The following is a 27082-nucleotide window of genomic DNA, read 5'->3' as shown; positions in this document are numbered from 1 at the left end:
AGAGCACCAGCAGTCCAGCGAGCGGATATGCCGATACGCAAGCGTCACCATTTACATTTAGAATAATTAAAGAGTGTATTGAAAAGCATCAAGACAAATGCTCCAAATATCTACCGTGTTTGCAGTGATTCTTTATGAAGTAATTTACCTTCTATGTATAGACAAGGCTAATGGCACTTAAGACAAATAAATCAGTCGCTTTATCTTTTTTTCAGAGGGTGATTGATTGGTTGATTGATTGTATGCATTTCACCGTGTTACACTTCCTGCTCTGGCTGCCCTGCACAGATTAAATAAGGCTGTCAAATGAAACATCCATTCAAATTAATTTCCCTCTTGTGATGATAATTCTGTTTATATTCTGTTATTATATATATTTTTTTATGAGATGTGTGCGCACTGATCGGGACTGATGCGAGTACAAAAAACACGACTCCCTCAAGACCTCTCGTAAAAAACGGCAGCACTTGCCAAACGGCGAGGAATCGCTGCTGAAAATCCTGTGTTCTCTCTTTGTGTCGTTGACTCCTTCGCTGTCATGAAATCAGACAGCGATCCAGAGGAATTAGTGGCCGAATACTTTTGATATTTCAGGAATTATTTGACAATATTGCGCGGTGATAAAGAATTGTTCACCTTGGTGCTCTCAATTAAATCTACCTTTATATACCAGAGCCCCAAAAAGACCGCTGATGAATATTAAATAGGTTTAAAATGAATATTGTGTACAAAGAGACAATTAGTCTCCATTAACTAATGTGCAACTATTATGACCCTAGACGTAATATAGCGGCAATAAAGCACAATTAAATGTGATTCAGGGAAAAGGAGAACTACAAAAAGAGCATCAAACTGTAGGCTGACGCAGCCGGTAGATTGATGCTGCCTGTCCTTTTACAAAGGGCATTTTTCTGCACAGTAAGCGAGTGCGAGTGTGTGGACACACTGGGCTTCTTGCATCCTCGGGGGACATTTGTGCACTCGGCAAGCGCGCGTGTGAGTGTGTTTTTTTTTTGTATATATGTGTGTGAGTACAGTGGACAGAGATGTGAGGCGGCTGTGTGCTGGGCTGCATGAGTACAGGTATTAATAAATGAAGAGGAGTGATGGCTGAGACTCGCCTCAGGGCTGACAGAACTGGAGAGATATAGAGAGAGGAGACAGAGAGAGTGAGAGAGAGGGAAGAGGTGGTGTGTGGAGGGGGGGGGGGTTGAGAAAAATAAGTAAGAGTGAAAGGAGGAAGAGCAGGGCAGAAAGAAAGACAAGCAATGGAAGAAGATGGAGACCGAGTGAGCTCGAGGTAGAGCAATTAAGGCGATGCATGAACAAGAGACGAAAGGGGGGGAATAGAAGGATGGAGAGGAAATTAGGACGACAAGGAAGGGGAGATACAGTGTAAGATGAGGAGTGAGAGCAAAACGAGTGTGAGAGAAAGAGGAGGAGGTGAATAATTCAGTGCCACGCACTACAATTGCTGCACACATATCGATGAGATCAGAGTTTTAATGGGAGGCTACTGAGCACAATTTTATGGTGAAATCAATCAGGGAACGTAGATCAGAGAAAACACACACACACACTTAGAGTACGTCTGTGTGTCTATGTCATTTGGCTTCCTATGCAGTGTAAGTGTCTAAGCTTGTATGCCAGCGTTAACGGCAAATTATATTATATTACATGCGTGTGAATGTGTATATATACGGTAGGCATGTCGACGCCGGAAGACAAATCCATGTGACAACAGACAAACCTGCATCACACTCCTGTTTGAAAGCCACTGAACAAAGAAGCTGGCGCAACTGTGTCGCTTTCATGTGACAACATGTGTCTTTGCACCTCATCACGGCACCGCCAGCCAGCCAGGCAGCCAGCAGGGGAGCTGCTTAATGTCCGACATGCATCACGGACTTGACACGCATGCATCTGTGTGTACAATCACACGCACGCCAAATAGGAGCGGTTATCTCGGTGGCGGGGTGTTTCTCATGTCTAACCCCGTGGGAGTAAAAAATAAATAAATAAAACAAGATTAGATTAGTGTTAGAGAGCAATGAACAGTTCAAAAGAAACGTGCGCGGGGCGCTTTTCTGTACACTGTTAGAAGCCTCAAAAGCCCACGATGTGATAACGTTGTCATATGCACTAAGCAGGCGCGATAGCATTTTCTTCCACTTTCAAATCAGGGGGATTAATCTCCTTAATCTGCACCTTAAATGCTGCCACGTCTGCCACCACCGCAGCACGTTTATGAGTTATCTTCATCTTCATCGAGCTGCCTAACTCTTCCTGCGTAGTCTGAACGGATCTCTGGGAAGCACGAGAGAGTCAACACTGATCTGGTGGACCGATGTAGAGGATGTTTACCCTCTTATAGCTCGTGTGCGCTTGTACACACCCTCTGTCCACACGCTCCAAGAGTCCTTCCATTGTGCCGGCACAATGACTTTATTCCATACAAACAAATCCAACCGAAACACCAAAAACTCTCGGACTCGTGGTGACAGTATTAACACAAGCGTAAGGGGCGTGCAGTTAGCTTGATGTATTATTCAGTGGCTCCCAGTGGGTGGTTTTAGCCAGTGTCGCTATCACAATGTTTGTGCTCAAACACGGCTCCAACTATGTATATGGATTCACAAGGAAAAGGTGCTCAAGGACACAAACTGTACACACACACACACACACACACACACACACACACACACACACACACACACACCGCCTTCTCTGAAGGCACAAGAGGCCCAGAAAAAATATTAGCCTATCGCGGTGGAAATTGCATTTCTTGTTAGTCCTGAAAAACAGCAAAAGAATAACTGTGAATACTGGATTTTACCTTCATGTCTGTGGTCCTAATTAAAAAAAGAAGGAGAGGATCTGTTGGAAGGCTTTTGCTGTGATGTATCACCATCCTCTCTATTGATCTGTGTGTTTTTTCTTCTCTTTTGCGTCCTTTGCCCCCCCCCCCCTCCTCCCAGTGGTTTTACCTGGTAATATTAGAAACCTGGAGGACAGCGCCTCACGTGTTCTCTGCTTCCCGTCTCTAGAGGGACCCCAGACACGTTTCAAAAGGAGAAAATGTAAATATTTCAGGAATGAAAATATTTATCAAGGGTGAATGAAGAGATGGCCCTCGGCCCTCTGAACTTTCATCTCAAAAACACAAATACATGACATAAATAAATCACAGTGAACTCAACATGACATGAGAGACTGTCTCAGTCTTCTGGTACATTAACATTCAAATGGCTCCAGTGCAAAGTAGTCAATCAATGAGTCTGCATAGATCTCATCTCTCTCTCTCTAAAAGTGCTTTACTGCTGACTGAAGCACATATTATAGTCACAGTGAAACAACAGTCATATTAATAAAGGATTGCGAAAGCGGTGCTTTAGTTGTTATTCTTATTGTGTCCCACGCACACACATGTCAGTGTAATATACATAGTAGTGTCTTTGAGAATCTTAGACCTGAACACACGTCAGCCTCCTATTGCTCTGCAGACAGCGTACGTTTCATATTTATATGTTCAGCAAGACCTTTTTTCCGGCAGCAGCCAGATCGTTGCACTTTGTATGGTCACTGTGACCTGAATAATGGACTTCTGTTAAAAACATTAGCATCTTGAAGTTTCTCGCTCTGAAGTTTGCAGAAGAAGTTGATTGTGAAGCGAAAGTCTGGACGGCCGGATAATAAAGAGCAAGAGGAAGAATGAGCGCGATGTCGTCTCCTTGAGGGCGCTATACTAACAAGTATTTACTGACTGAAGTATTGAAAAACTAATTAAAAATTCCTCACTCAACACTCTCTCTAAATCCTTTTGCTCTAAATCCAAACCCTGAGCCTTTTTTCACCCCCGGTCTTCACGAGCCGGTCAGCGTATTTTAGTCAGTCCACCATTCATGCAGTGAGTCTTTGTAACAAGCCCAATTATTATTATTATAATCAGCTGGCCGCAAGTCAACTCCTAGGAAAATCTGAAGACAATACACCATTTAACCATCGACAAATGAAACATTTACACTAAAAAGTTGTACAAAAAAAATGTTCCAGCTATCTTCTTGGTCATTTCATACATTGATCACGTAATTATTTATTTATTGTAATACCAGGGTAAAAAATGCTTTGTATTGTTTGTTTTTTTTATAAACCACAGAGTGCTGTTCCAACTAAACACTTGACAAATGAAAATTAATGACTATTTCCTAATTTCATTAAGAACTTTGTTCTTCTTAAGGACCAAATTAATGTGTATCAAGAGATCTCAATATAAGATTTCCTCACAATATGATTCAATTGAAAGAGGATAAACTATCATATTTAATTAACACCCAGCCCTAATTCAAGTAAGCCTTAGAAGCCTTACATTCTTTTCACTCTTCAAACTCTTACTAATGCATTAGCGTCGTGCGGCACGCAACTCGTTTGACAGAAGTCTGTAACAACTGGATTTCAAGTGGTTTAAGCCCCTGAAAGCAGCTGGGGAAAGATTTAACCGAAGATACCAATTATATATATATATATATATTTGATTATACTTGCTAATTATTCTTGTTGTTGTTTGTTCTTACCTGTTTATGAAACTTGATTAAATAACGTTATCATATTAGGGAGGACTTTGTACAAACCCCCCTGGCTCCCTTCCTCTACAGCATGTATCCATTCACCAGGCTGCTTTAATTCTGAAAATTAATAAAAGTCAACCATCTTGGCATCAGTTAACATATCGCACAGGTCCAATCAGAGACGCCTGCCCAGTGCAGTGTTGGAAAAATGTGAAAATGGGATGAGAAAATAATATTTCTGATGTATATTTTTGTTGTTTTGTATTATTCTGGCGATTCTGTGACCTTGTGATGTGGCCTAACAGCACATCTTTGTTGCCTTGGAGATGGCTAATATTTCATTGTCATTGGTCCCTGGGTAGGAGAGGAGAGAAGGGAGAGGAGAGGAGGAGGGAGAGGAGAGGAGGGAGAGGAGAGGAGAGAGAAGAGGGAGAGGAGGGAGAGGAGAGGAGAAGCTTTTTCTTCCAGGTCAAGTGAGGATTGTAGTGCTTTAAAAAAAAACTGTTTAATAGGCAGAGCAACTTGCTTTGGTTTCTTGGTCTACCACCAGAGGACATCTCTATTACACAGTAAAATATATATTAATATATTATTTATGCATGAGTATGTGGTCATTAATGCCAATGAAAGCACCTCGATTAACAAATATACTGTGTAGTGTATTTGCTGTGCATAGAATTGACTGAACTAATGAGAGAGACAGTCTTTAATACATCCATTCAGCTGTCTATAGTAATGATTAATTTACGACCCCCCATCTTCTCTGATCCCCACCTCCCAACACACACACACACACACACACACACACACACACACACACACACACACACACACACACACACACAGAGTATCTCGCTCTCTCTCTCGCTCTCTCTCGCTCTCCTCAGCGTCTGATGCAATCCGTTACCAACCCAGAGTGCCTTCCTCTCATTCAGACACAAAGAGAGCACGAGTGTTGTGCTAAGAGAGGAGGAGGGGGAGGAGGAAGAAGAGGAGGAGGAGGAGGAGGGTGGTTTGGATGTGTCCTGAATGTGCCAATCCTCGGTGTGCCCCCCGGGACACGTCGGAGATAAACACCAGATAAGCCTGACAAAGGTGGTGGCGCCAAGGCACAGGAGTTGGCGCGGCTAAGGGGGCATTGATTTATTAGCACTGAAGCGCCCCCTATTGGGGATAAAAGGCACAGTGTGGGAGTGAAGAAGAGACAAAGGAGCTGGTTACAGCTGAGGCAGGAGGTCAGTGTATGCCTAACTGAGCAATGTTCCCTCATGGCATGAAGACACTGACGGCCCGGGATCTGCAGGGGTCCTTAAGGCTCACACTGTCAACTGTGGGGCAACACTGCTATTCTGGGAACGATGAGGGGATGGTGTGTGTGGCCATTTAGGACAGCATGTGTGTGTGTGTGTGCAATGTTTGCTGCAAGCAAGCAGTGGAGACATGTGGAAAGGAAAAATGCCATGGATCCCTGAGACAATGTGACACATGCAACACCTGCAGAGTGCAAGCGTGCAACAGCATGGCCAGTGCTGCAGACATCTGCATACCATTTGTATTTGTTTGCGCTCTGTGTGCTCGAGAGAGCGTCTCTCTTTTTCCCCTTCTCCCTCTCTTTTTATCCTTCCAGGATGCTCAATAATTTACAGACAGAACAAGTCAGGATTGGCTCAGCAGGGGGCGTACCAGCTGACAACATATTCATATAGAGCTGTCAAAATGAGGAGGATTTACATGATGCACAAAAGAGACACACTCACATGTAAATCTCTGCACTGAAACACTGAGTGTAATTGCAGAAAAGGGGATGCGCTTGTGTGCATGCAGTATGCATGCACACACACAACCGCCACTTACCTCACTAATGTAATTGATCGATCAGTGTCTACATAAGCTTCACTACCATGTGGTAGCTTATCATGTTATATCTGGTACATTTTTTCCCCTCTTTTTTTCTTCTAAGCATTCAGTGAGCATCTTTTTTTCCCCTTAATTTATCACCTGTATGGGCCATATTTCTTACCAGGAAAGTGCTTTTCGCGACAACAAGTTTCACGTCAGACTGCCTCACAGCATTTGTGCGAACTCCACACGTTTGCAATCCAAGTGACACACGCGCTCTTGAGATGACACCTGGTCCGTCTCACTGTGGGACTTTCACCTGAACAGCTAAACCTGAGTTTGCTCCAGCGCATCACAGCAGACTGCACTCGTGTCAGCAGCTTTCTAGACCGAGAGCTTTCCGTGCATCTCTTAAATTGCAACACATCTGCATGACAATGCAATTTACGGCTATCTCGTAAAAAAAAAAAAAGACAAACATAAATGAAAGGATGTTTTTATTCTGTTTCCTCTCTCAGCGGCAAACCAACAGATTTCTAAAATAAGCAATTTGACAGCTAAGTGGTTTCCTGCTTATATGCATTTAAGCGCTGCGAGGTTAGAGATGTAAGGAATGCTGCATCCTCACGAGCAGAAGAGGTTGAAGTGGGCAGACTATAATGGCTGAAGCAACAAGCTGAGCAACTGTCATCACACCCACCCCTCGTTTTTACTCAGTTTCAGTCTGTCTGACTGTCTCCCACATTGCCTACACACTTACACAGCGTGACATTGACACACACACACACACACACACACACCACTCTCTTTTCGCCCAGAGTGCGCGAGAGAGAGAGAGAGAGAGAGAGAGAGAGAGAGAGAGAGAGAGAGAGAGAGAGAAAGAGAGAGAGAGAGAGAGAGAGAGAGAGAGAGAGAGAGAGAGAGAGAGAGAGAGAGAACTCACCTCTCTCCACAATTCACTGTCCTTTTTTTTTTTAACAGTCTCACACCATGAGCCAGCCGTAGGAACATCAAGGAGAGGGGACTCGACAAAAACTGAATGACATGAAAGCCATTCATGCCGCCTCGCTGTGTCACACCCGGTCACACACACACACATGGACCTCTGTAGTGTGTATTTCTCACAGACTAACACACACGGGGAACCTTGTGGCACACAAAACATCCTGGAGAAGTCCGGTGACTAAATCTCAATGAGGTGTGCATGTGCATTGAAAGTTCTTACCTGTTGCCCAACAGCTTTTCTTGCAGTTCATGAGGCTTGAAGAACCACTTCCCGATCCTCACGAACCCCTTATCCATCAAGCATCTGCGGCAGGAAAGAGGAAGAAGAAGAAGAAGAAGAAGGAGCCAAGAAAAGTTATTCATTACACAAGTAAAAAAAGAGAGCCGGGAAATGGTTTAGCATCGTGTATAATGCACCTCCACTTATGAATCATGCAACAAGTAGTATTCTTGAGGGGCTAAGAGAGGTATTGATTCAACTCAATGGTGATTGTGTATGCTTCTGGTGCTCCTGGTGGTGTTGAAGAGGAATCCATTACAATACAGACCGTTGCTCAATGACAGCTTCAACATTAAGCTTTCAAGCGAGTAGAAACTGTTTAATGTGGTTTTTATATTTGTCTGATTTAAGTGCAATCACTTTTTGAAATAAGCCACAAGACATGCAAAACGGAACATTTTGTTCTAAACCAGATAATCAAGACCCGAGTGCACAAGACCGAGACGACGCTTCGACTGAGTCAATGTACAAACAATATTTGATCAACTTTACTGTCCCCACTGGGAAATTTGTCTTCAAATGTTGCACTCGTGACATGACACAACGTCGTCTTCTCGTTATAGCTCATAACAACTACACATTACTCAAACAGTGATAAGAACAAGCAACACATTGCATGACCCCCTCACGTCACACCATGAAGCTATGATATGACCCGTGCAGCCCCAAGCAACGTCAGAACATTTTTTTGTATTGAGGGAGGCACAAATGAGTCAAGATCAGACCAGTGTGTGTACCACACTTGATGACGCACTTCTGATAAAATGTGGAACATGCAAACCAGAGGCACTCCTCAAATAAATCTGATGGATCCACGTTCCCATGAAAAGACCCACAGAAAACAGAATCCTCTCCATTCACCTCTGTTATTGCATGCAATAATTATTATTGCATTGCATTATGTGCGATGAAATGTCTTGATAAATATATACAAAGGGTAATGCAGAGGTGAAGTGTATGTGTGGGAATGTCCGTTTGTTTTCAATGAGCAATTGCAGCATTATTGCTAATAAATAAATCAGGCAATGCACAGGCTGAGTCCTATTTGTCTGAGGCAAGACCGAGTAAACATGCGGAGGATTCGAACGCGAGTCTCAGACAGTTTTTTAGACCCAGAAGGATCTTCAGCACGACAATACAGCTGCAAAGGAAAAGGAAAAGGTAATCTTCTGCTAATCTGCTTCGCCCCAAAGCGGTGTGAACTTTAACACATAGCTTTCCAAAAAACCCTTTCCTCTCATCAGATCAAAATGTGATGACATCAAACCGTTCAGTCATGCTCCCTATTTGGCTATCCGACCATCTGTGCACTTCTTCACCTCGTGTCGGCCTCCTTTCAGAGACAAAACTCAGCGGTCTGAGAACTTTGACTCTTCTCTGTGTGCAGGTGCCAGTGCATTCCCTGCTGGATCCTCTGACCCGCGTCAAGGAATTACAAAATGATTTTATGGACTTCTCTGCACTCAGCTGAGCTGAGCTTTCCAAAGCTTTTAGCCTGCAGCTCCACCATCTTTGGTACAGTCTTATCGACCCCAAACAATTAATTTTAGAAGAACATTAACAAAGAAACTGTGCTTAAAGTGGATTGGTTACATCATGGCAGATCGCCAAACCGCTTAATAAAGGTCAGTATTGGCCCCCGATACCAATTTGGTGCATCGGATCAATGTGCATGGTCACTTCACTGAAGCCCTTACAATGAATATACTGCCAGTGTTAACACTGCGTTATTTCCACGGCGCAGCCGCTGAGAGTAAATACTGAAGCTAACGCTGAAAAGCCTCCAGACAGCTCCTTCAAATGCTGGCTCAAAAAAATACTCTTGCTGATAGAATATTTGGATTATAATATTAGGCTCTTAAAGGCCAATTCTGCTTCTTCTAATGCATGTCTAATTGTGGATACTCATCTAACTTAAACCTGCCTTTTGTTTAAGCCACATGGAGTCCTCACAGAGATCTGTACACAAAACATTGGCATATTTCCACCACGTGAAGGTGATATGAGGACATTTACATTTTACTTAACGAATCCAGCAGACAAAAAAGCAACATTTGCATCCATTTGGAGTTTAACTCATAACTCATACATAATAAGCTGATGAGAGCATTGACTCTGAACTAAAAGAGCAGTGTGGTTGTGCGCCTTGCAACCAAAACATGACGCTAAACCACACTGCTAGACGCTGCAGAGCTGCGAAATTGGGAGATAATTCTCTGTGAGATTCGGCTCCTGTCACATTGCATATCATCTGACCCATTGTTGATATGAAAACATCGATCAGAGCAGCTTTGAAGAGAAATATGTTTGGGAGCATGTTTGCTTGATTGACAGGTGTCAAGCCATCACTCTTAATTCAGCTGTTCATTTTCCAGCATCAGAGCACTCTTTTAGAAAGCTATTAGCAACGTCAAGCACTTGTTTTTTCCTCTCATTGAATTATTTCTGATTGTATAGCACTTTAAAAAGGTATTGACAGTGTATTTAGTTTAGGGCAGTGGTTCTTAAATGCGGGTACGAGTACCCCGGGGGGTACTTGAAGGCACCCCAGGGGGAGCTTGAGTTTAAAATTAGGATCAATTGAAAAATCCTTTAAAAATAGTTATCTAATAAATCTTTAATAATATAAGTGTAAGTTGTTCAACTGAATTGTGTATTTATATTAAATCAGACACTGATGGCACAGTGCTGTGTAGTACATTGTTTTTCAACCCAAAATGCTTTGCGCTGTTAGGGGGTAATAATTCCACCAGGGGTACATCCCTGGAAAACAATTTGACTGATCTACATCTCTTTTATTCTTTTATTTCTGTCCCACTCCAAACGTAACATTGCAAACAATATGCTCTGACTAGATCATTTATGTCCATTCCCGAAAATTAAAAAACATAATGAACGTCAAAAAGAAGTCTAGCCTCTCGAGCATCGACTGATTAACTCAGCTGTTGTAAATCTTTACGTTTGGGACATAAAGTTTTACTCACAGAACTTAATTTACTTTGTCCTGTAACTTTGCTTTTTTTCTCAACTTGGTTTATTGAATTATTCATGTTTTCTTTATTTGTAATTGTTTGCTTAAAACTCTGTTCATAGTCGGTTCCTAATAGTAAAAATAATTACATATTAATAATAACAGTCAGTGACAGAGGTCAATTTTGTCTGAGCGATATAAAAAAGAAAGTGGAAATGATCCATCCTGTGTTGAAATAGTGAGCTATAAAAGGAGTTAGCTTCAAGGTAATAGGAAGGTTAATTCAACCTGCCCCCTATGATGATCACTGATGCTTAACTTAATAGAGAGCAAATATGTGCTGCTTCATTTAACAGATGGCTCTGACTCAGAAAGGAGAGCTTTGGGTACTTGAGCAAGTGATTCAGCGCTCAGATTATAATTTCATTAAGGTGAAGCTGCTGGGAGGAAAGTAAAACTGTCTGTCAATACCAGCAAAACTTCTTTTGTTTGGGGATTTCTGTGTTCGCTTCAAAAGGAACATTCTTTCTCTTTGAAGAGACAAAAGTAACTTTCAGAGTACAAATTACATTTTTGACGATATTCATGTTGAATATTTATGTTTATAATGCTGTATAAAAAGTTATGCAAAAATGAAAGACATATTTAGCTCGTTAATCAACCTTTTAAGTAATGGATTATTTAACGAATTATTCTTATGGATCATATTCTGCATATAGGGGGCTTCAGCCATCCTGAAGGAAAACTCACAATATGCTCGTCTCTCTGAATAAAACCCTCCCTGCAGCAGTTATTGTAATTGTATTAAATTAGTGTAAACATATATTTTTTTATTTAGCCTGTATGCGCTCTTTATGAACACTACAGCACAAAATAAACCATTAATAAACGTTTTATTTGACCCTAATGCGCGGCTATACACAGCCATAAAGACATTTACCGTGTTTATTAATGTACAGCATTTGTCAACAACTATGATTAAAATGCATGTTTTACATCATTACTACTGTGTCTTCTTGTACTGTCCCTCAGTATCCGTTCACACAGCAGCCTCCACTTGTTGGTGCCCACAGGAGGCCGTGTAGCTTTTGACAAATGCATTAATAAAAATGAGATCCGCTTACTAAACCACTAAACTAAAACAGAGTGTGTTATGTACACTTGTTTTGTGCTGCATATGAATGATAAATGGAAGTGCAAAAGCTCCATAACACTGCAAGTTATATACTTCATGAAATATTGTATATTCTATGCAGCTGGTATTCATATTTTGTGTATTGTGTGTCCATCATTGAGCAGCTCTCGCTGTGTTTCTTTACCTTTCCAGCAGGTTGTGTATGGCCTTGAACAAGAGAGTCCTGCACTCGTAGGACAGCCCGCACTCCCAGAGACCCTCCTCCGCCACTGGAAGAAAAGGAGGAAACAATCAGGAAATTATAAATCTCACTATTTCATTACCCCGGCAATAAAGAAACGCAAGGATATTTTCTGTGACAGCGAAACATCTGCAAGCACCAGCTTGAGGATAATAAACAACACATGATTCAGCGTTTAACTGCATGTCTTTATAGCCCACTCAGTCAAAACATGCTGCATGTGCTGAAGAGAAAACCTGCACATCATATCAGAAACGACACTGGAGATGAAGTTTGTGTTGGTGTGTGTGTTTGTGTGAGTGTGTGTGTGTGTGTGCTTGGCTCTACAGCTGTCATGTTGGCTGCAGCGACAGCCCAGTCAAACCCCATGCAGTTGTCAACAGCAGTTAGCTGGAGAGTGAGTGTGTCTGCATGTGAGCGGGCTGACACACATGCTTGCGTGCTCAGGTTCGTACACGCATACAGAGTTTTAACTCAACCCTTTTTTGTTTTTTTTTCCCTGTGAAATCTAGACAGCCGGAGACCAAACGTGGTCAAGTCAGCTGCACTTTGCCCGAGCTTCTGACATGTCAGCAGCCGGTTCACGTGTGTCAGATGTGTTGCGAGCAACCGAGTCGCCCTCTAGATTTCTTCAACCGCCTCGACACCAACCCCCAATACCCTCGTCCCAAAGAAAACACACAAACACACGCACACACGGGGCGGCCGGTTAACAGTGTTTCTCTTTGTTCTTTGCCGTATACCTGCAGGGCTGCTGGAAGAACTGGAGGGTTGTGGGTGGGTGTTGTGTTTGCTTATAGGGTGGTGGCAAACAAACCAAGCATCACAGAAATACACAAGAAAAAAAGCAAAGAGAGACAGAAGCAGAGGCAGATCGCCTGGGGGATGGGTGGCATAAACCCCCGTTTCTCTTTCCCTTCCCTCATTGTGTGTGTGCATGTGTGTGTGTGTGTGTGTGTGTGTGTGTGTGTGTGTGTGTGTGTGTGTGTGTGTGCGTGTGTGTGCGCATGTGTGTGTGGGTGTATTTCTTTCTCTTCCTCTGTTGCTTTGTTGATTTTTCTTCTTCTTCTTCTACTTCTTCTTCTTCTTCTTCGTCTTCTTCATACCAGAGTGAATGAAATTTCCTTACTCGCCAGAATTACCCTGTAACCATGGAAACGCTGGCGGTGAGAACATGGCGCCCTGGCATTCAATTTCAACACTGGTCCCCTCCCGCCCCTCACCCTCCTCCTTCTCCTCCTTCCTCTGTTCTATTGCTTCCAACACCCCTCCACCCCCCCCCCCCCCTCCCCTCATCTACTCCTGCTTCAGGGCTCAGACAGGAAGCTCGCTCGAGCCAGCTCCTCTACAGAGGAGAAAGATAGAGTGAAACACCACGAGCAGAATGCCAAGTCTCCAGCAAATCCAGCTCATTAGCTCTAACTGTCTCTGGATCTCTCCCTCTCTTCACAATCCCACAACTTTTTGTGTCCTCTCCCTCACACTCTGCCAATCGTCCACAACCCATCTTCATTTACACTCGTCACGACTCGACTCACAGCCGGCTCTTGACCCTCCGTGACTCTAAAAGCTGTCACTGACACCTCACACCTCACATCCTCCCACAACTCCCACCTATAAGTCAACACAACTGAACCACACAACTAGGAGAAATGGCCTTAAAGGAACCTTTCCACACTTGCCCCCCCCCCCCTCCCCCTCCCCTAATTCCTGCATGTGGTTGTGTACATCTCCTAACAGAGCAAGGTACATTGTGTTTTACACATGCCACCAGTGGTACTGTCACGGCACATGCTTACTCAAGAGAACATGGCATCCACATTAGACGCTCCTGTTTATGTTGCCGCTGTCAAAGAGCCAGCTCACTGCACCATATCAACACAAGGCGTGACAAATCACTCCTGCGAGCAAACAAGGTCGAGCATCCGCACAAGCGTGCGCCCAAAACCCTCACACAAACATTATAAATATAGAAAATGGAGTGTGGAATAAAACAATGATCTGATACATTAAAGGGGGATATTCTGCAGGGATGCATAAGGAACACTATAAAGCTGTCGTTTCATCAGCAGTCAGTCAGTGACCATCATGTTTTGAGTTTTTACTGCCTGTTAATCAGGAGGAGGAACACAGATGGCCCAAGGGAAAAGTGCGCTGTAGACACTAAATGCACAGCTAAGTGCAATAGGGCTTTAAAGCATCACGATCCATCATTCATCACAGTCTGAGCTACAGGGAACGGCATCATGCTTGAAAGATCTTAAAGGGGACTGGATGTAATCAGCCTCAATTAGATTAAACTGAAAGCTCATCATTTGTGTTTTTCTTTACTGATTTTCACTGACAAAAAGCCAGCGTCTTCTTCTTTTCTTCAGGAAGCTTCCTGATTTTGAAAGTAATGATCCAAAGTGAAGAAAGAAATTGGGAGAAAAAAAATAAAATGGACTGACTGATTATGCATCAGACTCTTGTTAATTAAGGAAGTAAAAATACATATTTTATGAAACATCATTACAGTTAAGCAGCAATATGTGTTTCAAATATCTTTTGTTTTATTGCCCACTGAATGTGGGAACACTCCAAACAGTAAACTCCACAGATATAAAAAAAAATAACAAATGCCTGGGGCTGATGTGGCATGTTTATCCCAAACAGTGCAAACAAAAAAAAACAGAGTATCTCCAGGTATGCGTGCGCGGTCACAGTTCATTTGTGCTTTTACGGCGCGTGTGAACAATTGCCTCAGATCTCTGAACATGTCAGTGTGAGAGCAAAATCATCAGGCATCAAAATTGCACCATTACGTGCTTCTTACTGCATGCAGCGTGTGTGAGAACCGCTTCCCAAAGTGCCTCAGTGCACATGCAAGCTCTGGGCCTGACTTTGCATGTGTATATATATATATATATATATATATATATATATATATATATATATATATATATATATATATACACATTTATTTTTGAGGTAACGTCCTCACAAATGCATGTTTATTTTACGCAACCTTCCCCCCCCATCCCTGTGCCTCAACGCTCTTAACTGCTGCGCCACCCAAACACAAACAAGCAGTGATGGAACTGGGTCGCCACCACCACTTTATATATTCCCACCTCTCTATCTCTCCCTGTTTTGTCCATCTCTCTGTTCTCCTCTCTCTCTCTCTCTCACTTTGACAACTCTTCTCCCCTCTCTTTGCCGTCCCGCGACCGTGTTGGACTCACACCACTAGAGGGAGTGACCCCTCAGCACCACAACGTCCTGCTAACAAACACAAAGATGGTATTGATCTGCGAGGGAGAGAAGGCGAGAGTTGAGGTGTAACACCACTCCGTCTTGAACACGATGACCCCTCTTCACACGTTTCCTTCCTTCCTTCCTCCCCTCTCTCTATCTCTCTCTCTCTATTTCTCTCTCTCTCCCTCATTCATTCATTTGACTTGGATCAATAGCACCAGCAGTATTGGCGTCCGGCGGTGTCTCTGCAGTGTGCAGACTATGAGCTATCAGTGAGGTGTGTGTGAGTGTGTGTGTGTGTGTGTGTGTGTGTGTGTGTGTGTGTGTGTTCACACAAAACCCCACTGCCACTTTAGTAATTAGCTACCCTGCTGCACGTCTGAGCCGAGGTCTGTCTTAGCTGTGTGTGTGTGTGTGTGTGTGTGTGTGTGTGTGTGTGTGTGTGTGTGTGTGTGTGTGTGGGAGTGTGTGTGTGTCGTACACGTGGTGTTGGTGCATAGCAACATGCTTTAGTATGCTTATGTGTTTTATTAAGAGAGAGAGAGAGAGAGAGAGAGAGAGAGAGAGAGAGAGAGAGAGAGAGAGAGAGAGAGAGAGAGAGAGAGATTACACAGCAGCACAGATGGACTGTAAGAAAAACAGAAAGACAGAGGGGCATAGAGGGACAGAGGGGTAAGGATGATGATAATGATGACTGAGTGATGAGGGCAAAATTAATATTGTGATAATTATGAAAGCATTATCTCTGTATCATATCCTCCAAAAAGTGTTTTGAGTATTGATGAACAATGTTATCAAACTGCAGATTTGTATGATTTAATATTACAGTTCAGTTCAATTGTTTTCCCCTTCCATCCATATCTTTTGATTTTGATATGTATCTCCACATACACGGGGAATCCCCACCAAGGACAGGTATTTGAGGAATATAAGCAAAACAGACTTCTCCAGGGCCAATTTCCCACTCAACACTCGCATGGACATCACAATCACAACAAGAGAAGTGTGCGAGGGCACCAAGGAGCCCGGGGTATTACTTATGTCTACACTGTCTTTGTTTCTGCTGTTAATACGGCAATAGCATGCTGTGTTTCTCTGGCACTGAGCCAGCGTTACTGCAGCCACAAAGCCCTCAATACCAAACAGAAAATGTATATATTGTAAACTCCCTCCTGTGGAGAAAAGGAACCAAAACGTGTTGAAAGTGTGGCCTGTTTTCCAATGCAGGAAGTGAGGCTAGAAATCAGGATGTTAGGAGAACCTCCATTATTACGGGACTTTACTCCATTTCGGCTTGACAAATCTGCTACCAATTTGGGTTCTTTGGCTGAAGTTGCAGCTTGAAATGTGGCAGGAAAACACTGTTGAATCTTTGTAGTTCCAGCAGATCACATACTTTAAGTATCGGCTCTTGAATCTCTCGGGTGAAGAGAGACACAAGGTTCTGCTGAAAGTTGAGTGAGGAAGAAAAGTCATCTTTATTCACAATTGTATCTGTTCAATCGTCTTTTTGTCTCTCGTCCTGAAGCTAACTAATTATGGGACGCTGCTCTTTAAACGTCATTGTTGTACAGGAGTTACTGTCTACTAATGGAGCGTTTGAATGAACTGAAACACTAAAATACACTTCGAGCATCACGCTGTAGCCATGCTGGTGCACAAAACAAAGAGAGCACCCTGACCTCAGCCCCATACAGCAAACCAGTGACATGGTTAGAAAAGGAAGGGCTTTTCCTCATGTTATACACAATGTTTACACTGTGCATACTGATGTCAATGCTCAGCCATGTCCGTGTCTCCGCTGTCTCTCTGTATTCTTTACGCACACACACAGAGGTAATAAATGTGTTCTCCAGAAAGAAGATACGTAATATGCTTGTAGAAATATGCAAGAAGCTCTGAGATAGAAGGTCACAGTGGGACAGTTACCTACACATCCTCTTGCTCTAGTGACACCGTTTCCTAATCTTTTCAGCGACACCTGTCTCTGCGTTGCCTCTTAACAAATTACCACCACATGAATCCAGATGGCAGTAAACAGGAAACTCTGCAGACTTTACAATTGTTAGACTGGAAGCAAAATGACTCACGTTGCCTTCATTTCAACCCGGACACAGATTAGATTTACAACTTTTGGTTGAAGTCAGGGATGCTGGCAGTCTGCTTATCGCATCCAGTTCGTCCCCTCAGGAGCAGGCATCCAAACATGAACTTTAACTGGCTCTCTTATGAAGTCATATTCCCTAATGACGGCAATCCTATTTCAAAATAGATGAAAGGCATTTTTATGTCTTGTTTTGGGAAAATACATGTACTTGTGTGGTAAAAGCATTATGTTAAGGAGAGAAAAATGAGATGACAGAGAGGAGCCCATGCACAATCGTACTTTAAACTCATAAATCCTTTCATGAGTACATGTATGTAACAGCAAATAAGTTGAATGCACACATGGCAGGCACTAAGACCCAGAAAGCCCAGAAAGATGGACAGAACGAGAAGCAGTGACAGCGAGGAGGAGGAGGAGGACGAAGAGGAGAAGGAGGAGGAGGCTCACTGAGAGTGAAGGGATGAGGGGAAAGTCTGGAATCAATTAGGTGACTGAGCTGTAGCTGCTTGCATACTTGTGGGAGTGAGTCAGGCATAGAGGCAAGAGAAGGGACCAGGGTGTGAATGTTGTGCCACGAGCGTATGTATTCATATAAACACAAGCACATGAAAGCAACAGGAGAGCTCGCTCGTCGAGTGTTTGACTACATCGTACGTGCGAGTGTTGAATCAATCTGAAAAGGTTTTGATCGTCTCTTCCTCTCGCCGACAGCACCAAAGGAGTCGAGTTGCAGCCAGGAAAGCCCCGCCTCTGCCGAGCCGAGGTCAAAGTGGAGGGTACGAGCGGGCGGCTGGCACCGGCCCAGGCCGTGTCAACGCAGCAGCTCTCAATATTCCCTCACACAACTTCCCCCTCGTTACTTCTCTCGTCTGCACAATGACTTTAAAAGAACCCAGTTGTATATCGCTGGCTCTCACGATGGGGGAATTTTAACTTTGAGTTTGGGAAAGCATGAACGGGAACGACGCATGTTGTAGAAAGCCTACATCGCGCTTGTGTGGAGCAAGAGTTCTGCTTCACATCGGCTGCCAGCGATGACCTGGAGAGAATATTAGGAGCCGAAAGCATACTGATGAGAAGAGGACAGAGAGATGCAACATAAACTAAGTGTTAGTGTGTGCGTGTCTGCGGCTTGTGTCGAGGAGCAAGATGAACAGGGGATTGAAAAGAAAATACACACAAAGAGGCAGAAAGATAACGTATAAAGTGACTAGGTGTAACTCTCTGAGGAGGCAGCCTCTCCATGTGCAAACAGGAATCTCTTTCACAGACAAAGATGCACATTTCACACACTCCAAAGGGAGGCAATCATCACGGGCATGCAGGAAATAATGAGGAAAATAAATAATTGAAGCAACAAAGAAGAATCACTGAATGCATCATGTTAACACAAGAAAACACCAGCTGCCCACGGCTCAAGTTTTCTCCTCAAGCCAACGAGACCGGCAGCAGATATCACTGTAGGCCAAATTCAATATGTGGTGTTCCACTTTTTAAGAGATTAAAAACTTTCCTCTGTATATTTCCAACATTTGTCCGCCTCTCATTTCTTTTTTTATTTGAGAAAACAGAAATGACACATTAGCGCCTTAATTTATTTAGCGCCGCACCAGTCGGTCCAGCGCTGAATTGGAGTGATACTGCGTGTGATTCATTAGTAAGAGCATGTTGACAGTGCCATTAATAATTCACGGGGTATTTACTGTAAAAATGCAGCGGCGATGGTGCAATTAGGGTGACTAGAGAGGATCTAGCTGAGGCTTTTATACCAACATCAAGTGCAAAGCGAGAGTACTCTGTAATATAACCTGCTATAAAAATGCAGCTGTGTGATTGTGTGTTTAGCGACATGAAGAGAGGGATACAAGGGGGGTAGGCAGTGTGAAAGAGAGGGAGAAACTGAAATAGAAACAAAGTACAACACAAATAGAACCAAAGAAGTAAGAACAGAGGTCTGAAAAGTCATGACAGCAAAGGTATGGAAATAAAGATGGGCTCTGTATGGTGCTGACAGTGAAAAGGACTGTGTGTGTGTGTGTGTGTGTGTGTGTGTGTGTGTGTGTGTGTGTGTGTGTGTGTGTGTGTGTGTGTGTGTGTGTGTGTGTGTGTGTGTGTGTGTGTGTGTGTGTGTGTGTGTGTGTGCATTGGCCTCTAACTAACCCTGACAATCAAAAATGAGACAACAGCCAACAGAATTATCCCACAACCATACATAATTTGACACTCTGCTCATTCAGAAACCAGCACACTCACACACATTTCTGGGTTTGGGACGCTGCTGATGGATGGACGCTAAGTGCCAACTGTTTTCCCACAAGTCACTGGGAAATAAATCAATCAATTGGACGAGGTGTGTGAACTGCTTCATACACATTGTCATGAAAACACACTTAGTCTCCGGGGTCTCACGTAATCACCACTCGGGTCTTGGGTTCCAGCACATAATTAAAAGTACACATTAATTACACAATGGGAGAAGGAAAGAAACTCAACTGCAGTCAGCATTTATTTATCTGCTGAACAATATTGAATTAATATCGATCAAGACAGCAACAATACACTTTAAATTGATGTACAGGTGTTTGACAAGTGCCTGACCTTAATTATTACGGCTGTATTTGTTGACCAGGTCATCAAGTAATAGGATAATTATTAGTCAAATGTCTTTTTATTATATTCCTTTCACATTTAGAGTTGTATGGCTCTCAAATTGCACCATGAATTGATTGTCTTGTCTACCGTTTCCTCATATTTAATCCTGTTTGTAAGAACAGACAGGAAGTAATAGCAACGGTTTGTTTCGGTTTGCATGGCTGCATGTGGTGAGGATGACTGTATTTACAGTTTGCTAATGTAAGCAGATGTTTCTGAGAACCGCTGGTGGTCTGAATGGCCATCTACACCTGGACGCTATGGAAGCTTGTATTTCCCACCCTCCTCTGCATGTTTTTGTAGGAACTGACATGAGAGAAGTCAAAATATCTTCTTTTTTTTTTTTTTTTTGATCGATGAAAAAATCTGTGTGGACGAAACAGAAGACATTTCTCAAATGCGTGCCAAATTGACATCATGTTTTCCACTGTTAATTTTGAGCGGCCTCCTCTTCTGAAACAGCGTAATGGCACAAGACAGGAACCGCTCATCTCGATGCACCCAGCTCCCAATATTCACACCACTGTGGTGACCAGAAATATGCATTCATTCGCATTTTCTCTTGCGAAATTCTTGGAAACGTGTTCAAAATTTGCTGTAAATTTGATTGAGGAACACAGAGAACTGCAACTGATTAACCACAACACTGAGTCATAGAGTGTCACTCTGATGTGCAGCACATCCTTCTTTCTCAGGCTCTTCTGAGGAAAGCCAGTGACACTGTTTCACAAAACCATGCTCATATAGAAAAGATTTTAAAAAAAAGAAATAGACCTGAAACATTGGCAGCTCCTCCTCTTTTTTCTCTCACTTTGAATTTGTATGAGTAGTTTCATCTCCTTCTAAACCACCATGACATCAACCTGAGACTGAACTCTGGCAGTGCCTGTTCGTACTGGGAAGCTATCCATGTCCTTGACTGGCATCATTTCCCCCGGCACTGTAACCACACAGCCTCAGTTCACACCAAAGTTATTGACGAGTGATCAGAAACAATACGTTTGACTCGTCGTTCCAGGGGAAGCGTTGGTGACGCTGGAGGCTGAAGAGTGACTGCAACTCAAAGTGGCTGGTGTTTGCTCCCTGCGACACCACCTCCAGTGCACGAAGTCTGCTCAGAATATTTTGAGTGTCGTTCAGGTAGAGTGACGTAAAGCTTTCTAGGAATTCCCATTCATTCAGCTAAATAATGTGTCACACACCTAGTAGTACCATGCACGGGCCAAATACCTCACAAATGACAGGCCGTGGTAAAAGAAAAACACTTTAAAGTACAACTTGAGTATTTAACATATGTACATTTTTCTGAATAATGTAGATATAAAGCAAGATAGTAGGATAATTCATATTTCTGTCAGATTGTGTGGAGCGCAAACATTCGTCGTACATTTTGCATTTTTACCGATGCACATGAAAACGAAACAATAGCGGATGAAAATAGAAGAGCTCGGTATCATTGATCACTTTTGCCAGAGCGGTGTAAAAGGGAACATTTCTGTGATGTTGACCCTCATGTTAAGCCACAGATACTTGAGCACCTCATTAGAAGTGAATGGGCCTCGAGGTGGGAGGCAGGGCAGCTATTGAGAGGCTTAGCGGGACTCCACTGGGCTTCCTAACTGCCACTAGAGGGGAGAGGGGAGAAAAGAGAGCGAGGAAGAGAGAGATTGACAGCAAGGCTCTCTCTCTCGCTCTCTCAAGGATGAGAGACGAATGATCAGGATGAGAGAGAGATGGAGAGCTCGTCTCTCTTGGCAGGCTGCAGTTCATTTGTGGTTGTGTCTACGGCGGTCCTTAGAGCACTCATAGTATGAGCATGTGTGTTTTTTTCACAATTTTGTACATAATCATGTTTGTGTAAATTAAAGTTTACCTAGAATTGTTGAAGAAAATGTGTCTTATCCAAAAAGAAGAATAACAAACAAACTTAAAGTAGTTTCCACAGCGTTGTGTGGGAATCCTGCTTCTAACTCAGCAATGATCATTTCTGCTTGCGGCCTCACACGGTCTCATTATCTGGGTTTTTATGGCAAAATTCCTCAGACTTCACTGGCAATGGAGCCGAAAATGTGGTAAGAGAGCATCGAGGATAAACGCATACTGATGATGAAAGAACGGCCCGTCTTAAAAAAAAAAGTCTGGGAATTCATTTCAGTGGCATCACCAGGCAGAGAGTTTGATCCCAACCGGCTCAAACATTGGACTGAAAGAGTACAATCGGTACCTAAACAGTAAAAATCTTCATGGAAAAATCCACCAAAACTACAAGTTCAGTCCACAGACTGTATAAAATATGGACGTAGTGTCGGTGAAAAGCTCAAACGTCCGCATGTGCGTTGGCTTCATTTCTCAGCCCCGGAGTTTGCAGCTTGGATAATTCACTATTATGGACTGTGTTTAAGTACAATCTAATAAGGATGGTACATATTATACGTAAAGACCCTGTCATGTAGCTTTTGCTTGCAAAAATGAGTTTGGAGACTTTCAGTATCAACAAAATACATCTTTATCATTGCTAATTGTTTACACAAACAGCTGAGGGCCCTATAGCTGGCTATTGTGGAGGCATTGATTGTGTGGGTAGTGCAGCACAAAATCAGCATTTCTATGCAGCTGATAAAAACGCCAGGGGAGAAAATCAATTTGGCCGTTGTAGTCACTTGACGCCGGCTGAGAGGCCTCACAAACTGCAGATATCAAAGGCAGCTGGCTCGTCTTCAAGAAGGAGGATCAAAGGAAACAACAACAGCATTCATTCCATTTTAATCCTCAATCATTTATTATACATATACATCGCTGAGATGTTAGAGTCATCTTTGGTGTTAAACAAATTTGGTTTTAGTCTGCACATCAAAATACTTTTGTCCTCAGGCAAAAACCGCAAGGTCTGAATAAGATGTGCATGAGTGGCTATTTGTGTATGTCTTTATACACAGCATGTTTCATTGTGTGTTCTTATTTTTTAGCTCCAAGTACTTTTGTTTTTAACAACTTTATGTTACTATCGTCTCTAAAGATATAGAGTCTTCCAGAGCAGAGTTAAGTCTCTCTCTCTCTCTCTCTCTCTGTGTTATCTTTGCACCTTTCCCTAATGCTGCATAGTATCACATGATACATATACATTTCATTTATGGAGCCCAGAATAAAACATTTGCACCAAAGAGCTTTCCAATCTCTACAACACGGTATGACACCTGCTGCCTTTAGACCCTTAATTCTGACAAAAAGCACCACAAAGTGAAACAGCAGACAGCAACATGTTTCAAACCAAATAAAACATTGCCCATGTATATTTATATATGTATACACACAGTATAATATCTTATTGTATGCTCAGAAGGTTGCTTTAGTCTGACCCACTCTGAATTATCTGTACTATCACTATGCTTTTAGATTATTGTGGAGGAGAGTTCCCCCATGAATAAAAATAAATTACATGCACTTGGAATTTAAATGTGAAATAGAAATGTATAACCTGAGGCAAAATAAATATTGGCCCCACCATCCATACAGTATCTTAAACACTAATCTTCCATGCATAGAGACATATTAAAGTCGGAGTTGAACGACTTGTGCGAGCAGCACATTCATCTTCTTTTGGTTTCAGTTCGCTCACCAAAATGGAGAAAGGACTCCTTCTTTTCCAAAAGTACATAAACAGAGTCAGTTTGTTTTAAGGCATTCTTCCAAACCTGTATTTTATATTAGCACTAGGTTGTTGATCGTCTGGAATGCCAAACAGAAATGTCATACTCTGCCTCCCTTCTTTCCTCCACCCTCAAGCTCAGTTTGCCCCACCCTTCAACTTTTTCACCATTTTCACCGTATACCGATTCTCTTCACTTCCTAATTCTCTCACAGCTCTCTCTTTCCCTCTCGCTCTCTTTCTCTCTCTCTCCGTCTCCCCCTCTCTCCCTCTCTCTCAGTGTCACACTCTCTCTCTCTCTTTCTCTCTCTCACTCTAAGACACACACACACACACACACACACACACACACAAACACACACAAAGCTCTCATTCTTTCAGTTTGCGGCTTTTCTTTCAAAACCGAAAGCTTGCGAAGGAAAAAAAGCGCACACCCCCACCCTTTCTCGGTGCAGCTGGGAAACTTCACCCCTACCATCTCATCTCTCTCTCTCTCACACACACACACACACACGGTGCAGGGTCAGGGGGTCACAGGCCACCACGCCCTGACAGCCCCAAAAGGGGGTGGAGAGAAAAAGAGGAGGCGGGAAGGAAATCAGAGATTCTCAGTCCTTTTGCCCCCACAAATCTACAGAGAGGCAAACATGACTGAGGCAATTTTTTCCTCGGCTCTTCACGCCTGCTTCCTTCAGCCCTCGTTTCCTAGCTCTCTTTTCCTCCTCCAGGAAAAGTCCAGGAAAAGTCTGAGAAAGGTCTGAGAAAAAAGTGCTCCTGCCCGCCACAAGCAGAACTGTTTGTATTTTGGAAGAACATCTGGGACCACAAACCGTACATGTGTCCATCGAGCCAGAGAGCCGGCCGAGCCCAAGAACACTCAGAGTACTCAGATTAGAGATGAGAAGGATGTGAACTGGAAGTGACCAATTTTCTAAATATGTGTATATGATGTTTATTTTTCTGGCAGGATGGCACAAACGAGGAAAAGAGGCACGCAGAACAACAAACCAAGTCGCATGTCTAACTGCCCAAAGAGAAATCGCAGATGTTCTCCTTTCCCTCCAAACAAACCACTTTTTTTTCTTCTTCTTTTTGAAGCATGAATTCCCGTCATACGCACGCTCCCCTCCCTTTCTCCCTCTCACTACATGCATCTCTCCCTCGCCCCCCCCCCCCCCTCCTTCTTCTTCTTCTTGTTCTTCCCGCCCCTCCTCCTCCTCCTCTCTTTTTTCCTGCTCATGTTTTCTTTTCTTTTTTTTTTTTTTTTTTGCTATCATGGAATCGCCGCTTTCCACATGTGACTCACTTTTTCACCAGCCAGAGCCAGACGGGGGGAAAAAAAGCAAAATGCTTGCGTCTTCTCTCCGCCTCTCTGACTCTGTGTCCCTCTCAGTAGGTGAAGCAGCCTTCCTTTATGGGGCTCCTATAACCTCCATAGGTCCCCCTCTTTCAGGGAGGTTGTTCGCTATTGAGACATGTGTCAGCCGGGCGACCTAGTTCCGATTCAAGGAAAAATTCAGAGGCTAATTATTCATCCCCGCTGTTTGAGTTTTGCTTCTGAGAGCTGTTCCTAAGACAAACCCTGAAGGAATAAAAAAGAAGGAGTAGGCCTTGATTGGCAACCGTACACCCCCACCTTGTATTTGCCAAGGAACTGAGCGTGCTTGCAGACATTCGCCACCCTAACATCACAGAAAGCAACCCCAAAAACAAGGGAGGAGAGAGAAAAATAAAGCACAACAAAGCCTGAAAAGAGGAGGAGTAGCAGGGGGAGGGGGGAGGGATGGAGAGAGGGCTGGAAGAGGCGGGTGTCAGAGGAAAGAATGAATGCCAAGTAAAACTTGTTGACACAGAAAAGGGGATTGAGAGTCATTTCAGATCAGGGATGGACTTTGTTTTTTAATTAAAAATAAGATTATCAGAGGAAGCTCTTCCAACAGTGTTCTCTATTTAAAATTATATCATCAAGGTTCAGCCGATTTAACAAAGGTTCAAACCTGAGATGTGCTTTTTTATTTCTTCAATAAAAAGGGATAGATCCAAGTGCAACATGCAGTAAAATAATATCATCGCATCAATGGAAAAGGCCAGTGGTGATAAATATCTGTGTTGTACTAAAAAAATACCTTTTCACAATCACAGGGGTGTCTTTCACTTTCATTTACTCTCTTTTATTCACTTCCTGTCAGCCTGATTTTACCCTAATTGACCTGTGTGGCCCTTGTCTTGTTAATCTTTAACGCCTTTCATTCATTTCCTATTCACCGCTTTATGACTACAAGTCATAACCTTAAAAGACTTCCTAACCAAACCCGTGTGCGACGAAATTACCACTTTCACCCACATTGTCAGGTTGGAAACACACTTCTCTGTCTGCTCGCTGTTCCGTCTGACAGTATTCAGCGTGCATCCTGGGAGGATGGGTTCAGCGTGTTTGCGCACCGCTCGTCATTTCTGCTGCGCATGCAGGGATCACGTTGGCACAATGCTAAGCAGGGAGCGCAACGCTGTAGAGCTTCTGGAGCGTCGCCTGTGACAATCTCATTGGATTTTTCTTCTTCGCTTGGTAATTTGCCATTGTACGCTATCATTACGATGATATCAGTGACGCTGGTTGGCGGAGACGGAAGAAGAGGAAAGTGGGGAAATAACAAAGAGAAGTAAAGGGGGGGAGATGGAATCGTAAAACACATCATAACTCCCAACTACCTCTCAGATCTTAAAGTTTTACATATTATGATGGCCCTGAGAATGTGTCAGCCCCAGTATAACCGTAAAGGTTAGATTTCACAGCGTACAGTATATTCAGCTGCTCACTGTCACCATCAAAATGATCAGTTGGTTACAGCTCACGGTAGCAGAGCCGGCACATTAGGATCACCGGTTTGAATCCCGGCTGAAGGTGAAACGGACACCGGTCTCTATTCACTTAACTGCTGCTGAGATGCACTTCAGCTAAACACTTAATCCGTCACTGATTCGAGGAGGCCGTGAGTAGACGACCGTGGCAGCGCTGCAGTGGATGTGATGCTGCGTTCAGGTGGACAGGTGCGAATATCTCTCGCAGCATGAGGTCACTATAAATCTGCACGAGAAAAATAATAAATAGCACATTAAAGGGATGGTTTGACATTTTGGAACATGTATTAATGTGCTTTCTTATTGAGAGTTAAATGACAAAATCAACATTTTAAACTACAACCAGCAGAGTTCGCTGGATACAGACTGAGTGGAACATTTTACAGTTTAAAACTGTATCATGGTGATGACACAGTTGTTTAATGACTCCCAAAGCTCGTGGGACATTTCTGTGCCGTTACTTATGATCGTCGAGTGTTCAATGTTACAAATCTGGAATTAGCCAATACCGGCTGATGTTATAGGTCGATCTCTTTTAGCTCGTT

At 43.1% G+C, this 27082-nt stretch overlaps 1 protein-coding gene across 3 annotated transcripts in view; it reads right to left on the bottom strand.

The window, feature by feature from the left end:
* Window positions 1–27082, bottom strand: part of LOC137784005 (mediator of RNA polymerase II transcription subunit 13-like) — a 69670-nt gene that overhangs the window by 17587 nt on the left and 25001 nt on the right. For all 3 annotated transcript variants that reach the window (XM_068574406.1, XM_068574408.1, XM_068574407.1), the window contains exons 3-4: window positions 11980–12064; window positions 7630–7713 (exon numbers count right to left, since the gene is read on the bottom strand). In XM_068574406.1, coding sequence (XP_068430507.1) covers window positions 7630–7713; window positions 11980–12064 — 169 coding nt within the window. The remainder of the gene's footprint in view (window positions 1–7629; window positions 7714–11979; window positions 12065–27082) is intronic.

This window comes from Clinocottus analis, unplaced genomic scaffold, assembly GCF_023055335.1.
Source record: "Clinocottus analis isolate CAN_PGR_092001 unplaced genomic scaffold, fCliAna1.0.p SCAF_13, whole genome shotgun sequence".
Lineage (NCBI taxonomy): Eukaryota > Metazoa > Chordata > Actinopteri > Perciformes > Cottidae > Clinocottus > Clinocottus analis.
Note: the sequence above shows the minus strand (reverse complement) of the source record. Positions and strands in the feature narration are given on the sequence as shown.